Source organism: Benincasa hispida, chromosome 1, assembly GCF_027475165.1.
Source record: "Benincasa hispida cultivar pf3 chromosome 1, pf3_genome.v1.1, whole genome shotgun sequence".
NCBI lineage: Eukaryota > Viridiplantae > Streptophyta > Magnoliopsida > Cucurbitales > Cucurbitaceae > Benincasa > Benincasa hispida.
Genome location: NC_143478.1, coordinates 43,795,452 through 43,811,384, shown reverse-complemented (window position 1 = coordinate 43,811,384; position 15,933 = coordinate 43,795,452). Strand labels below are relative to the sequence as shown.

General features: G+C 32.3%; 2 protein-coding genes across 2 annotated transcripts; one reads left to right on the top strand and one right to left on the bottom strand.

Moving 5' to 3' along the window:
* The first annotated feature begins 352 nt into the window (after window positions 1–352).
* TRM22 (DnaA initiator-associating protein) lies at window positions 353–6,348 on the top strand. The gene is made up of 5 exons (XM_039028245.2): window positions 353–1,513; window positions 1,662–1,729; window positions 1,841–3,655; window positions 5,116–5,227; window positions 5,370–6,348. Exons 1-5 carry the CDS (start codon window positions 1,360–1,362, stop codon window positions 6,071–6,073), a joined length of 2,853 nt encoding a protein of 950 aa, XP_038884173.1. The 5' UTR covers window positions 353–1,359; the 3' UTR covers window positions 6,074–6,348.
* Window positions 6,349–7,202: 854 nt separating this feature from the next.
* LOC120089840 (homeobox Hox-B3-like protein) lies at window positions 7,203–8,200 on the bottom strand. Its single transcript, XM_039047251.2, has one exon. The coding sequence runs from the start codon at window positions 8,033–8,035 to the stop codon at window positions 7,403–7,405; it is 633 nt and encodes a 210-aa protein (XP_038903179.1). The 5' UTR covers window positions 8,036–8,200; the 3' UTR covers window positions 7,203–7,402.
* Between the last annotated feature and the right edge of the window lie 7,733 nt (window positions 8,201–15,933).

Here is a 15,933-nt window from a genome sequence, read left to right as displayed (position 1 = left end):
ATAGCCAACTAGAGTATAGTTCAATTGACATAGTGTTTATATTTTTGACCTTGAAATTTGAGGTTCGATTTTTTTACCCCACACTTTAATTACAACACATTAAAAAAAAAATTCAAAAGTATAAAACGAAGTTAAATTTATAATTGAGAACAAAAATTGAACTCAAATTCCATTCTCGGTAATACACGTGCCAAAAAAAGAAATGAAAACCGTTAAAACCAAAAGTTCGAAATCAGTGATTTTATAAATCCCACACACGAAAAAATTTGTCTATACTCTTTAGTCTCTCAATTATTTAAAACAAAACCAAATTAAACAAACACAAAATCACAAATTAAAAACAAATTTAATTAAATTTAATAATATTATCCGATTTGTCGTTTCATCATCTCATTTCCCACCGTATTTTCCAATTCCGTTTCACTCCACTCGCCAGCGCGTGGTTTCTTGAACATCCTTCACGCTCTGCAACTGCATATCCCCTTTCATTTTTCTCTGCTGGGTTTTGCAGAAGAAAGAGAAAAAAAAAAAAGCTTTCAGGGGCATCGTCTCGAGCTTCATTCTCTTGGTTATCGCGATCATACGACGTCCTCCTGTCCGATTCCATCCCCTTTTCCCCTTCCCTTTCCCCGCTTTTGAGGACTGTTCTGTATCTGCTCTTTCTGCTCTGTTTTCACTTCTCCTCTTTGATTTCCCTTTTTTCTTGTTTGGTCACCGGCTGTTTCTGTTCCTGAATCTCTGTTTGTTTATGGGTTTTGCGTGTGGAAGGTGATGGGGCTTACTGAGTCAGAACTGGGTCAGAACGAGTCAGGGGAATGAGCGAGTGGTGGCTGTTTTTAATAGTTTTGGCACTGTCGCTTCATTGTTTCCTAGTGCCCTATTGAACTTTAATCTTTCGTTTTATCAGAAACCCTTTCTGGGATTTTTTTGTTTTCTTGTCTGCAGGTCCCATTTCGCCATTATTGTACTGGTTTCCATTTTTCTTTAGGTTGTTCTTTTTTGGCTTTCGTGATAATCTTGCATTTGCTGGTTGTTTGGTATTCTTTCTGGGAACCTGTTTTATTGAGCACTGCAGCCTATTTTTGGACGGTCTTCCTGTTTTTCTCTCGCTTTTTGGTTCTTTTGATGGGGGGTGATTCTAATATTTTGGTGGGTTATCGAGAAAATGCGGGCGAGTTTGAAGGTTCAGAGTGTGTTTTTGGGATTTGTATGAACAATGTGGAGGAAGCTTTTGGGAAGAACTGGGGGAAGGGGGGGTTTTTGGGGTTGAGGAGGGGATTTTGGTAGACTGAAGAGCATCAAGTTGCAAGTTAAGGGTTTCAACTCTGTTGGAGTTTTGGGGTTTTTTTTTAGATATTAATGGAAAATACAGGGAGAGCATCGTCTTGTTTAGCTATTTCAGAGAAGAAGACGCATAAGCCTGGTGGTTGTGTTGGCATTTTCTTCCAGCTTTTTGATTGGAACCGGAGGTTGGCTAAGAAGAAGCTCTTCTCCAGGAAATTGCTTCCTCCAGGTTAGCTTCTTATATCTATCTAGCAGGGGCAATGTTTTATTCTACTGTTTTTTCTCTCGTTCATTCCTAAAAGCAAATGCTTAGCTTAAAATTTGCCTTATCTGCATTCTAATTTGAAGTTAAATCTGGTTCTGTAATGTTTAACTAGCTCGTGCACAACAAGTAACTAAGAAGTTCAAAGGAGGTGAAAAGATGCCGGCTTCAAAAAATCATTTGGTATTTACTTGTTTTCCTAGTTGTCTCTTATTTCCACTTAGTAAGTTTGTTTTCTTCTTGAGCTTATATTCTTGCTCTTTTATGGATGTTGTGCCATTCTTTGAGAAATAGATTGCTGATGAAAATAGAGGCGGTTTCCCAAATGTGAAGAAGAATGGAAATCATTGTACAGACATAGGCCACAAAAATGAAATGCGAGTACCAGGACTGGTTGCTAGACTCATGGGACTTGAGGCCATGCCTGTTATAAATCGAGATAGGCCGAGGAAAACTGGTTTTTCCAATCCTTGTGATAATGCAGAAAAGAATATAGTGGAGGATATGAATTTTGAAAAAGTAAGTGTAAAAATTGAAGCAAGGCCTCTAAAGCTTCAAAAGACAGGAATGGAGGAAGGAAAGGTGATGAGACGAATAGGAGCCGAGGTACTACAGTATAAGAGTGTTATGTCACGGTCAAGGAAGCATCCTTCTCCTCCAAAACTTCCTTCATCAACAAAAAGTCCAAGGCTTCCCTCTGGTAGGAATGTGTCTAGAGCATCCCGGTTGATTGATGTTGCCAGCAAGATATTGGAGCCTAGTCTGCAGATATCGAACAGAGCAAAATCCGCAATCACACTTCCAAAGTCTATGCATCATTCTCCCAATGAGGTTATATCGAGGGAAATGAAAGTTTTACCAGAGGAAGGTTATGGTTTGTCAAAGTCCACGGGGCAGGCATCATGTAAAAATTGCAATAATTTGCTGAAAGTTGAGGTCTTCAATCATGGTGTGGAAGAATACAAATCTGCAATTCCACCCCTCAATTCAACTTATGGCAATACATCTTTAAAGGGTTCAGGATGGAGTAAAACAACAATCTCTGAATCACTACTCCAACAAGAAAGAGATGAAATCCTCCAAACAAATTGTGATGTTCCTAAAACTGTTGCTTCCAAACAGAATGAATCCAAGGGCTGTATAATATCCAATGTTGATTCTATTGCAGAAAGAATGCCTCTGAACAAACATAATGAATCTAGGGGTTGCATAATATCTCATGTCGATTCTATTGCAGAAAGAATGCCTCTGAATAATGATTCTGTATGTCCATCATCCAGACCGTCCAGCCAACAATTCAAGCCTAGGACAAATGAATCATCCATGGTCAAGCATTGCAGTCAATCTGAAGATCATATGACATCAGTCAGGGATAGGATGTCATCAAAGTCAAAGGCAAGTATTACATCAAGCAGAAGAACCACATCGCTGGCAAATGCTGTGGGTGGGACCAAGAACTTTGTTGCTTTAAATAGAAGTCTTAATGGCTGCAGTAGAGGGAAGCTGCCCGCAAAAGTTGAAAATTCTAAGTTTGGCCTAGAAAGAAAGTCTGGATGTGAAGATTTTTCATCACAATCAAGTACCTCACCAAAGAAAAGGAGGACTGCTCACGTGAGTGGACAAATTGAAAGAAAAGCTTCTGTAGATTCACCTGCTCCAAAACAACGCTCCCATCCGTGTGATAAATTGTCTAGAACAAGTTCAAGGCTTGAAAGCAAACCTCTCCCCACAAAGCAGCCTCGTGCTGGTAATAGATTAGCTGGTCGTAGAGATGCTGCTGAAAGAGTTTGCAAAAGGGATAATGACATTGTTTCTTTCACCTTTAATTCTCCAGTAAGACAGGAAACCAGAGTTGCAACGGAGACGAATGAGGAGGGTATGTCAAATGAGAGAAACGTATCTTCCCAAAAGCCATCCTTGTTTGGAGGAGATGCTTTAGATATACTGGAACAAAAATTAATCGAATTAACTTCTCAAGGAGATGATGAGTCGGCATCTCCATTGAAGAAACCTGCTTCTGTAATCATTCAAGAACTGATAGCTGCCATAGCAGCTGCACGGAAAGTTTCATTGGAGGGTTCCACAGTCAATATGGATGTAACTTACTGTGTAAGAATCCTTTCCGTTGATAGTTCTATTTGCTTTTCCACCTTTCTCTTTTTCCATTTTGCAAATCAATCATTTTTATACTGTGATTGCTTCCTATATATTAAATGCATTGCTCATTATGTTATATTATCTGATTTTTTTTTTCTGGTGCCTTGGCACTTATGCCTCATTGCGTCAAGTGGAATCCCAAAAACATAAGAACAAATGGCTATTAGGACTGGATGCCCTTTATCAAATAATTTAGTGGCAGTCTACTTCAGTTGTTTAAAAGCTGTTTGGATTTTTCTAGTTTCCTAGTTCCGTTTATCAAATAATTGAGTGGTGTTTGCCTTTGTGTGTGTGTGTTTATATATATATATATATTTTAAGTAACTGAGTGGCAGCCTACTTCAGTTGTGCATAGTTCTCATATGTTGTGGGTTACGGGTATTAAAGTCCTCTTAAATTTGCCAACCTCAGCATAGCTTAATTAGGTAAGGTATTGCTTCTTGTTTGAGAGGTCAAATTTTTTAATCTTCCTACCCCACTTGTTAGACTAAAAACAAAGGTCCTCTTTTATCTGAAAAAGTTGGAATATCTAATACTTGATGAAAGTTGGGCTGTCAAATGTTATATGTTTAGTTCTCAATTAACCTAGTGAATAATCAATAAATAGTTAAATTGGGTCTTCTTATACCTGAAAATGACCAAAAGCAGATCCCTAATAAAATACCCGTTGCCAGTTATTTTTTTTCTTCTAAAGTTGCATTTTCATTTCTGCCAGCACCAAATATGATCTTGCAAATTTGATTTCATGGTTTGTTTGCTTTTCAATTGGCTATGCCAGCTTCCTTTTGATTATCATCGTTTAAAGAATTAAGTGACCTTCCTGAAGGTACATGAATTACAGTTATGCAATATTCTTCTGAATTACATGTTTTCAAGTTTATTTCCTCTCTACAAATTTTTGCAAGAATAACTCTCTAGTTATTTTGTATTTTTATTGTGACTATTTGGATGTGCTTATTTTACTGTATTGTTTTCTATTTGCATTATAGTCTTGCTTTTTCGCAATTTTAAGTTTGTATGGATTGAAATTCACTATTTCATCACTATGTGTTCAGAGCAGACATTTATTTTTCATCTCTCTTTTTGTTCTCATGGCTAGATCCTGGTGCATTTGACTTACATGAGAATCAAGCAGAAACACTAGTTAGGTGTACTAGGAGTATTTGAAAGTGCAATTCGGTATTTTTTTACATGGATTGTAAACCATACATTTCTTCTGGTTTTTCCATTAAATTCAATAAAACGTTTATTATTGTCCTATCCAATTGAGCCAAAGGGTATATGTATGTCAGGTTTTGGCTTGGTTCATATTCTTTGTTATTCTCTTGTTAATTTCATTCTCTTATTCTCTAATGGATGCGTAAGAAAGTATTTACTTTTGGCTGATGTGGATTCCTTTCCTGCCTTTCCAGGATGATTCGAGGGAAGAAAAAATCACAAACATTTCCAAAGGACGAGATCAACTTAGCCCTGGTTCTGTTCTCGAAGCTTCATTCTCATCCAGCAGCATGGATGAGAGCTCAGGTTAGAAGTTTAGTCTATCTGACAATACAAAATATAGAAAAGTGAAATTATGTTTTATTCGATAGGCTTTCAATATCCTTTGAAAATGCCTCCATGGGTAAGTGAGAATAATTAGGCTTTGTGATTTTTCTTTTCATCACAGGATGCAGAATTCCAGCGGAGTCTGTTGATTGTTCTATTGATCGACCGCAACTGTCTGAATCTGATTCCGATCTTTTAGATTCTGCAACCTCCTTGAGCGAAGGGAATGCTGGGAGTGAAAGGTTGACAGAAGTCTTTAATGCTATTGCTAGCATACTGCAAAGCTACAACTTTACCGGCATAAAACTGACAGGGAGTAAGCTTGCTCGTGCAAAAGAGGTTATGCTCAACACTGAAATTTTATTCGGCAGGGATGAAAATAACCTTATCATTTTGCCACTTTTTATTGACGAACTGGAAACATTCACGTGCGAAATGTGGACAAACTCTAGCGAAATTAGCAGTTTGGAGGACAGCAAGGAGGTAAACCATCTTAGAGGATTTCTTTTCGACTGTCTGATAGAATGCCTAGACTCGAAACATAGCCAACTATACTATGGTGGATCCAATGCTTTGATAAGAACATTGCCGAGGCAAAACGCAAGATCATTAATCCGAGACGTCGAGAAGGAGATCAAGAAATGGGTAAATTTTGTTGGGATGTTGACAGATGAGATAGTAGAATGGGAAATGAGTCATTCCTTGGGGAAATGGAGTGATTTTAGCATTGAAGAATTGGAGAGTGGGGCTGAAATTGATGGGTACATACTTCAAGTGTTGGTTGAGGAAATTGTAACAGAGCTTTGGGACTGCAGGAAGGGCTGATCTTGAATGTCATAGTAATGTAGGTTGTCTTTTGTGTGCAATTTTTTTTGTACAAATGGATTGGATATGAAGGTTAAATGTAATTTGTAGATGTGAATTTGTGGCTCCAATTGTTCTTGAAGCATAATTTTGGAAGCAGGCTTTGCTGCTCAAAACTCTCTGATTTGTGCATCTAATTTGCACAGTGGGTTTCCTATTATGGTAGTTTTTGAGTTAAGCAGCTTAGTGATGCGAGAGCATTCCATTTCTTCTTTAATATCAATCTTTTTCTGGTATTTGAAAGTTTTACATTGATCATTTCCTAAACTTGCCTTAACAACTTTATCTGCTTCTTTTCTTCATATTTACTTGGTTATCATGTGTTTAGATAGCCAAAGTGAAGTATTTAAAGTTGTAGAAGTAGATCAAGAGTTTTCATTTAGATTATTAATATCAAGGACTAATTTCTTATACAGTTCTGGATTAAAATAAAATATATAGATTAATATTTATAAGGGTTTAAATATTGTTTAGTTTCTATATTTTTTATTTTGATTCATTTTGGTCTATATATTTTCAACTTTGTTTCATTTTGGTATCTATACTTTAAAGATGTTTATTTTTAGTCCTTGTATTTATAACTTTGGTTTTTATATTTTTAAAATGTTGTCATTTTGATCCATTCATTTTCACTTTGAAAGGATAAAAATAGTTACTTATTTAATTAAATGAATCACAATTGAAAGTAGAGGGACCAAAATGAATATCGTTAAAGTATTGATATCAAAATGAACCAAAGTTAAAAATATAAAGATTAAAATGAACATTTTGAAAGTAGAGGGATCAAAATGAAAAGAAAAAAAAAACATAAGTAAGAGAACTAAAGTAGTATTAAAACCTATTTAAAAGGTAGATTTAAAAATCAAAATTAAAAAATAACAAAAAGAAATAATTCCAAAGCTTAGAATCTAATGTGAGCAATAATGAAATGATTTTGATGACTAGATTTGAAATTTACTGAGAAACATATGAAATCAATACCCATTAATGATTTAGACACAAGTTATAATAAGATCCTTTAAATTATTTTGATGATTGGATTTGAAAATCTACCTAGAAACTTCTGTAATCAATAATTGAACACAAAGAATCAACTATAACATCATTTTTCTTTCTTCTCACTTCATTATTCCACAACCCCAAATTATCCATTATAATTAAAAGAATCAAAAGTACCCTAAGGAAACAACACCATCACCAACAAGAACACAAAAAATTGTAAGAACATAAACAGAGCAATCTTCTTCCATTGAAAAATCACTATCAATTGTTTTTGTTTCTTATTTTCTTTCAAATTTGTCTAATCCCCAATACAGTCTTCCCTCTCCTTCCTCCTCCTCCTCTCCTATTTTCCCCATTAATGGCGTTCGCCGCTGCCGTAGAAAACCCTTTCATCTCCTCAAATCCGGCGTAACTCTTCCTCACCGCCGTCAATCCGCCGCCCCTTTTCTCCCCTGCACTCGCCGACTTACTCCCCCTCGAATTCGTCGACAATCCCCCAATTTTCTTCCCCCACGTCTTCCCTGGTGGCGTCATCTCCATCACCGGCGACAACCCCGGCGGCGGCTTTCTGTTCTCCTTTCTCAGCACTGCAGAGAAATCCGGCACCGATTGCGCCACCGCCGCGGACCTTTTCCTTAGAGTCTCCGAATCAAGAAATTTAACTTGTTTCTTCGCGGGCGGCGTGGACTTTTCCGGCTGTTCTCCGTCGCGGTACATGGCGTTCCTCAGCCGGAGCTTGGATTCTCTGAGCTCTGCGTAGGCTCTGTACCTTGGCCCTCTTTCCATCGAAAATGGCTCCGCTGTGAGCTGGAGAGAAATGGGGAGATCGGCGGCGGAGTTCTGGTGGAGGAGGAGGGATCTAGGGTCGATGGAGTGGAAGGGGAGATGGGTTTGGGCCAGATGGTTGAATTTGTCGGCCATTGTTGAAGGATGAGGAAGCTCTTGTTTGTTGTTGGTGCTGTGTTTTTCTTTGAATGCGATTATTATTAGAAAGCTTTTTAGTTTTTGTGGGGTTCGAAAAGAAAAAGGGAATTTGGTTTCTCAACGGTCTGAAATTTAGGGAAAAGATTGTGTGCTTTCGATTTCACTTTTCTAACGTTCTTCTTACTTGAGGTGGGGTCCCACTTTTGAGAAAAATGGTTAAAAGTTTTAAAATTTTGTTTGATTCATTATGGACCGTCTGATGCCAATTTGATTTTGTAGGGTAATGGTTGGTTGTCTCAGAATGAATTAAGTTTATAACATGGTATATTATATTTCTAAATGTTTTTATCTTTATTTAATATAATTATTCATCAAAATATTGTTTTCAGTATTTTTACTATTTGGATCAAAAAATCCAAAAGTAATTTTTAGAAATAGAATTCAAGTTGTTTGCCAAACATATATTTGCTAAACTCAGTGTCTCTGAACACATAAATAAAATTAGGAATGCGATTTTAAGTTGTCCACAAAAGCAAATATAATAGACTTGTTTTTTAGTCTGCATTTTAGTTTGCTTTTCGAACGGCGGCGATCTAGAAAAAAAAAATTAACCACTTTATGTATTTGATGAAGTTGATTATGTATGAACCTATTGAAATATTTTTTTAACACGTTGAATCTCAAAGTGTTTAAAACCATTTAATGCTCAACAAGTGGTTAACAACTTTGCTTTTCGAAATTGAAGAAAGAAAAGAAAATGAAGTTGAGTCTAACACATTGCATTGGAAAATTTTGAAACCATCCTTTAAAAACTACAGAAATAAAATGTTAATTTTGGATTGTTAATTTTATTCTAAAAACTTTTTACCAAAAAGATTTTTAACAAATTTAGTTTTTTACCTGTTTGCCTAAAATTAAAACATTATTTTTCCGTTTTGCCAAATGTTGTCTTAATTTCAATAGAGAAAAAAAAAAGAGATATAAAAAGGAGCCAATAGAAGAAGATATGAAAACACAAAATAAAAATCGTGTCGATCAATTTTAATGTATTTTTTGCCGTTGGATTCTCTTATTCCTTGAGTTACACTTTGGAACATATCAAATAGATGCAAAAAGAATTTTTGTGGTCGAAGAAGATGATTCTGTTTTAAAAAATGAATTGAGAGATCATATTACAAAGCATCCAAAAAGACTTATTCATTTCACATTCGGGAAACCCAAGAGAATACCTAACTTAGTTTCACCTTTCAGCTTGGGAATACTATTAAAAGACATACGTACTCCACCGTTTGGGCCAAGTCAAAGAACTTTGGAAAATCCACCACCCCACCTCTGTCTAATCCATCGATTTACCAAAAGAATCTAAGATTAACTTCGGAATGTTATCTAAAGGTGTGCGAATTCCTCCATCTGACCGAGTCAAAGAACCTAAGATAACTATCGAACTCCTCCATGGTATTCTTCAGTTATTTGAAAGAAAGAATATAAATTTAATTTTGGGATGTATCCTAGAGCACGTATTCTATTATCTGCTTCAATAGAAAATATGCTATTTTAAGTACCTCACAATCCCAATTTTCGTCCCAATCCCTCCTCAATTTAGAGTTCTTGTTACTACTTTTAATACAAGTGCATGTTGTGCCTATATTTGAAGTCACCCATTCGACTTCACAAATAAGAAAAGTGGAGGTCTACAAGTTAATGGAAAAAAATATTTTGGAGAGATAATTGTAATTGTAGTTGTTATCTATTTTAATTATCTCTCCTTCTAATATTTTATAATTCTTAGACTATGTCAAAATAATTATAGTTTGTTTTTTTCCTCTTATAACAAATCACATAAATGAGTGAATTTTATCGTAATTTTTTTTATATTGGCTTGGAATATTTCTTGTATTATTAATGAATTGTTGTCGAATTATTATACATCAATAAAATCAATAACTAAAATCGGTTATTCTTAAAGATAATATTTTATCGTAACAACTTTTATTAATTTCTAAATAATAAATATAGTCGATGGTAAAAACAGAAATTAATTCGAGTGTTGGGAAGGAAAATAAACACTTCCTTTCTATATATTAAGAATATAATGTTAACAATAATAAATTACATGAGTGTACAATGTCAAATTTTAATAGTAGTGAATTTAGTTCGAGTATCGTCTCTGGGATCAACTTGTTAGTTGGTTAAAAATCATAGATACTGATGACTTGTTTTATCTTCAGAACCTTGCATATGAAAATTGAGTTATACTAAAATAATCCTAAAATCTACTTCATTGGAGATAACAATTGAAGAAGACACATTGAAATAGACTTCATGCATTGGAATAGTAGTCAACCAATTTAACAACTCAGATGACTCTTTTGAAATTTTTGTGCGTGACGCCATATGTAGCATCTCAATGTTGTCGTACCGCGTTCAATGGTTGAACCATTTCTTCTATAGGCTTGGAAGTTCAAATTTATGCCTAACTGGCCCAATAGAACATATTGTAAATCAAATCACCAATTTGGCGGCAATTATTTTCCGAATTACGCAAAAAAACCTAATACGTATACTAAAACGCCAAATTCAATCGCAAAACAGGAAAAATGATGGGGGTTTGGGGTGTCTATTTCAGTAGAAAATTGCAAAAAATGATGGATAAGGATAAACCATGACTGTTTTAAAATGTCATCGAAAGGAGTCTTTAATGGCGATTTTAAGTCGTCAACAAAAGAAAATATAATGGACTTGTTTTTAGTTTGCATCTTATATTGCAAAAAAATAAATTAATAAAATAACTGGATTATGTGTTTGTGTTGGGAATGCCCTAAAACTCGCAGTTCGTGAATATTGGAAACATTTTCTATTTATCAATAAAAGTGTTATTGAGTTGTTTATTCAATAAAATGTTATTGACATTGCATTCTGTTGTAAAATCCAATAAATAAATCCATAGCTATAGCATGAATACTTTAACATTATGTGGAGACATAAAAGTAGATCAAGTTTTAGTATATAGCCAAAATGTTCTACAAGTATATGGATGAGATTAGGTACCTAATCCTGGTGACACTATTGGATGCGGCCCAGATGATCAAGAATCCTTAGACTTACGGGCTGGAATGTGCCACTTTGCTTAGTCAACTGAAAGAAGAGGGTCGATGTAATTGAATAGAGGTCGACCGATAGCAAGAGGGTAAGGGACTTTATTTATATAGGCGAACGGGACAACAAGGAAATGGAGTGACTACGTAAATTGAGGTTTTATGCAAAGTGAACAACTGAGCAGGAGATATCTAACTCAAAATCTCATTTATTAGGTGGATGTGATCTACTCTTTCGAGAGCTAATATTTATTAACCGATTGAAACGAAGATACAATAAATGGAAAGTCTGCCTACGATTATCCGAATTGCAAAAATAGTGCTACTAAGCTTCGAAAGGTACCTTCGCATTGATTGACTAAAGCTGATCTAACGACCCTCTCCTTAGTGAATGCAATCTTCACTAATGAACCCTGAGTTTCCTGTCGTTTTTACGGGGAAAATGCGAGAAATCGGTCAAACTGACTCTCCAGCACTCCTAACCCGAAGTTTCCTGTCGTTTTTACAGGGAAAATAAAATGAAATAACTGATCATTCGATCCTTCACTCATAAAACATAGTTGCAATAAAAAAACCCAAGAAAATGAAATGAAATTATCAGCCCAATTAGGTCCGGTTTAGCCTCATTTGGAGCCTTGGAGAACCAGTTCGGATCCGGTTCGGGTTGGGTCGAATAGTCCAAATTCAAAATAGAGTTTTTTTTATAATTATTTGTAATAATTAGTTTAATTTTCTTGCTTAGGATGCCAAAGTCGAACCATATCGGTGTTGTTTAAATATTTTATGCATGGGATGTATGTTATATTTAAATTAAACATATATGTGTATATAGTATGCCATATAGATTTAAATCCCACCATAAAGAAAGCATATTACATGCATAATCATATGTTATAAGTTAGTTATAATATATAGTCTGCATGATTAGGGTTTCTAAAGTTTAATATAAGTGTTATATTAAGTTTGAATGCCTTTGATGAATATTATGGATGGAAAGCATGTCTATTATTTTATAAGTTATTATAAAATTGGATTAGACATTAAAATACATAACAAAGATAAGTTGCATGCTTATTTAGGTCAACAACTTGTTTTAATAGTCAAAATAGATCGTTATCTTATAAAATATGGTTACAAACTCAACTGGTATATAATCATGTCTAAGACTGGAGGTATTTAAGTTGACGGACACCTCCTACTTGAGGATTATGGCCGAATAATTGAGTGTTTTTAACCAGTTTTATGAGCTTGCGTGAGCGGTGTGAGGTAATAAAATAGTTTTATCACCTAGACATCATAGATTAATCCAAATATAAACGGTATAATTGGATAAACAATATTTAATTTATTAATTATAATGAAGAGGAAATACATGACCTACCTTTAGCAAGGAAATGATAAGGCTCATGTTAGTAACGTGTTATAAAATTGAAGAGTAAAACGAGGTACAACAGGAACACAAATATTGAAAAAATATAATATTAAAAATAAATAATATAATATAAAACAAAATTTAAAATATTAGAAATTATGAAAAATATGAAAATCTCCCCTTTTAATTTCTCACCAAATTATGTCATTTCAAAATCCACAAAATGTCACTATTTATAAGCAATTTAATAATTAGGACGTGGTACCATTTAGACACTAAGGTATGGTCATAAGACATATGGATAATTTGGCATTAATCACATTGACAATAAAAAATAAACCACTTGACTTTTAGGACACTCAGCATAAGTATCTATTTTGCTATATTTATAATATTTTTAACTCAGTAGAATGAAACTACAAATGAAAACTAGGATAAATGGCAGCCATTTAACTTGGAGCTTTTTTAAAGGCACCTTTTTACCCATCCTCCCTAGTTTCTATGGGTGCTCAATTTTTTCTTTTTTTAAAAAATAACTTGTAATTAATCGCATGCGATGCACGTGTTTGGAAATTTATACTGTGACAACTAAAATATTATTATTAATTTTTAAATTTGAATCATGCTAATTTATTTTTTTTAAAAAAGTTATTGACTACAAAATTAACTAAAAATATCATAATTTTACAAATATTTACCTTAAAAATGTTATACTTTTAAAATTATTTAAGTTTGTACGGGCTTGTTATGCAAACTTTTTTCCTCCAATTAATGAAATCCTAATTTTATAATTCATATCATAGTTTAATTAATTTATATAATATAGTTAAAGAATAAGGTTAAACAAATCTCCCCTCAAGCAATCAAGTAAATAACACATATTATTAAAAATCACACATCTCTACTATGTTAAAATTAGGGATAATGGAGAATTTTTCATTCTCATATTGCCCTTTAATTTTAAAAAAATGTATACCCTAATGTTTCTCGAGTTAGTTATCCGTTACTCTTGGTTTTATTTACTCTCTCCCTTTTATTATTATGGTTATCTTTTATCAGCTCTCTCACCCTTAATGTGGTTGTAATGATTGTGTTTTATTAATTATTTCACCCTTTTATTTAGTGGTTATGATTTTCTTACTATACATTTTTTAGAAGTTTGATTAATATCGGTAACTCTTCGATAACAAACGTAGTTCCTGACTTTTCCTTCAAACGGTGAAAATTGTGAAAATGGTAAATAGTGAAGCATCAAATTTGTGACATTGGCCTTATTTTTGTCTTCAACTGACCATGTTGAATTGTTTACATAGACTTTTTATGATTTGAAATTGAATCATTTGTGAAATCTCTAATTTAAGAACTGAATTCAAATTCGATTTTAATTTCTTGGTTTTTGTGTAGATGCCAATTTTTTAAATTTATTTCCCTAGTATTATTGTATATTTCTTATGAGCATTACACGATATATTCTTCTCCCTCTCCATTCCAAATCCATCTTTATAGAATTTTTAGTTCAATAGATTTACTTTATCATTTTTTTATTATTTCAAAATTTTTAATTTAATTTGATTTATTTGTTTGATTTAGTTGCTGGAATTTGGGTGGATCATTTTCATTAATATAAATAAAATTATTTATTTTTTTAAAGGAATATTAAACTTGTAAAATATTTATGTATTTACATGTAAAAAAGCTCTAGAAGATTTATATTTTAAGAATAAATAATTGAAATATGAAAGTACTTCTTCCAAAAAAAAGCACTTTTTTTTTTGGCTTTGTTGGTTTTAGTTTTATTTTTAAATATTCATATTTTAGTGGCATACTAAAAAAAGATTCATCAAAATTATATATCAACAAATTAAAAAAATATATAGTATTAATAGTAAATCTAAGTAGCTCTAAACAAAATCTTAAAAATATTAATTTGTTAGGAGAAGATTTATTTATTTTTTTTAAAATGATTTGGGATATTGGATCCTAATAATAAAAAACCAACATTCAATTTTACTTATCAAATTTTGAGAAAGAAATTTACAAAAAAAAAAAAAAAAAAAAAATCATCGAAATAGATTCTAATATTAAGATCCATACCTATGTTGTCTATATAGAGTTTTTTCTTTATTAAAGGTCTAATTTATTAAATTTATTCTTTAAAAAATCGAGATATATAATTCTTATGAAATATATATATTTTTTTCCATTCCAAAAATCAAGCACTAATGAATTACATAATTAAAGATAATTTATGTTATTATGTCAGTTTTTTTTTTTAAAAAAAAATGTTAATATGTCACTTTTGTTTAAATTTAATTTCACAAATTTCATTCTAATTACATCATTATGTGTTTTAATTTGATTCTTCTACCTATTTTTATATATTAATTTATTATAAATTAACTTAAAATAAGATATATAATTTTGGACGCTATTTTTTAAACTATTTTGAAATATTTACTAATTTAATTTCATGAATATATTCAATCAAAATTTAGACTATATCTTCAAACTTTATGTCATAAAATCTTTTAGCCACGTGTATTGCACGTGTCTTCTAACTAGTATAATTAAAAATTATAAATTTTTTAAAAATAATTATAAGGATATAAAAATAGTAAGTCAAATTTTTCAAAAAAAAAAAAAAAAAGAGCAAGATAATTTTTCTTTTAAAAGATTTTGTTGTTTTTTTCTAAAAATAGATTTTGCAAGTTTTATATGTTAAAATTATACTTTTTTTAAAAAACCAAATCTTCTGATCATTAAAGATTTGTTTACTAACAATTTTGATATTGTGTTATTTAAAATATAAATGAGATACTTCATTTTATTACTGTAATTATTAAAGTAAAACATTAATGGATTTTTTTTCTACAAATCTAATAATTATTTATGTCAATTTTAATGCTTGGAAAAAACTTTATCTTTATTTTTAAAAGCATATAAAGCCATTGCAATTAATTTTTTTTTAGAAAAAACATATAAATCCATTGCATTTACATTAGAATCTAAAGAATAAAAATAAGGTAAATTAAACAGGGAGATCATTCGATGAAGTGGTAGATTGTAGTGGATTGTCGTTAAATCTCTAATATGTGAATAAAATAAATAAATCAAATAACTAAATCAAATCCCTCCAAATGAATTAAAAAGATCGAATTACTATATCAAAATATCTAAAAAAAAATGTTGTCTCAATTCAACATTCTTTATAAAAAAAAATCAATTCAACATAAAAAAAATGAAGAAAAAAATTAACCGTTTAATAAAGAAAATGCCAAGCGATTGGAATCCATACAAGGACATGATGCTCCTTATGGAAACCACCTAAAAAGGTTACAAGTAGTATTGATCAAAATATTTTTACTAGTGGTGGATTGTCCCTGAAATCTTCTATAAGTGAAAAACTATTTTTTTAAAAAAAAAAAAAT

Coding starts and splice junctions, on each gene's coding strand:
- TRM22 (XM_039028245.2), top strand. CDS start 1,360: ATGGAAAATACAGGGAGAGCATCGTCTTGTTTAGCTATTTCAGAGAAG. Junction 1,514..1,661: donor CAGGAAATTGCTTCCTCCAG/GTTAGCTTCTTA, acceptor ATGTTTAACTAG/CTCGTGCACAACAAGTAACT. Junction 1,730..1,840: donor CGGCTTCAAAAAATCATTTG/GTATTTACTTGT, acceptor TTTGAGAAATAG/ATTGCTGATGAAAATAGAGG.
- LOC120089840 (XM_039047251.2), bottom strand. CDS start 8,035: ATGGCCGACAAATTCAACCATCTGGCCCAAACCCATCTCCCCTTCCAC.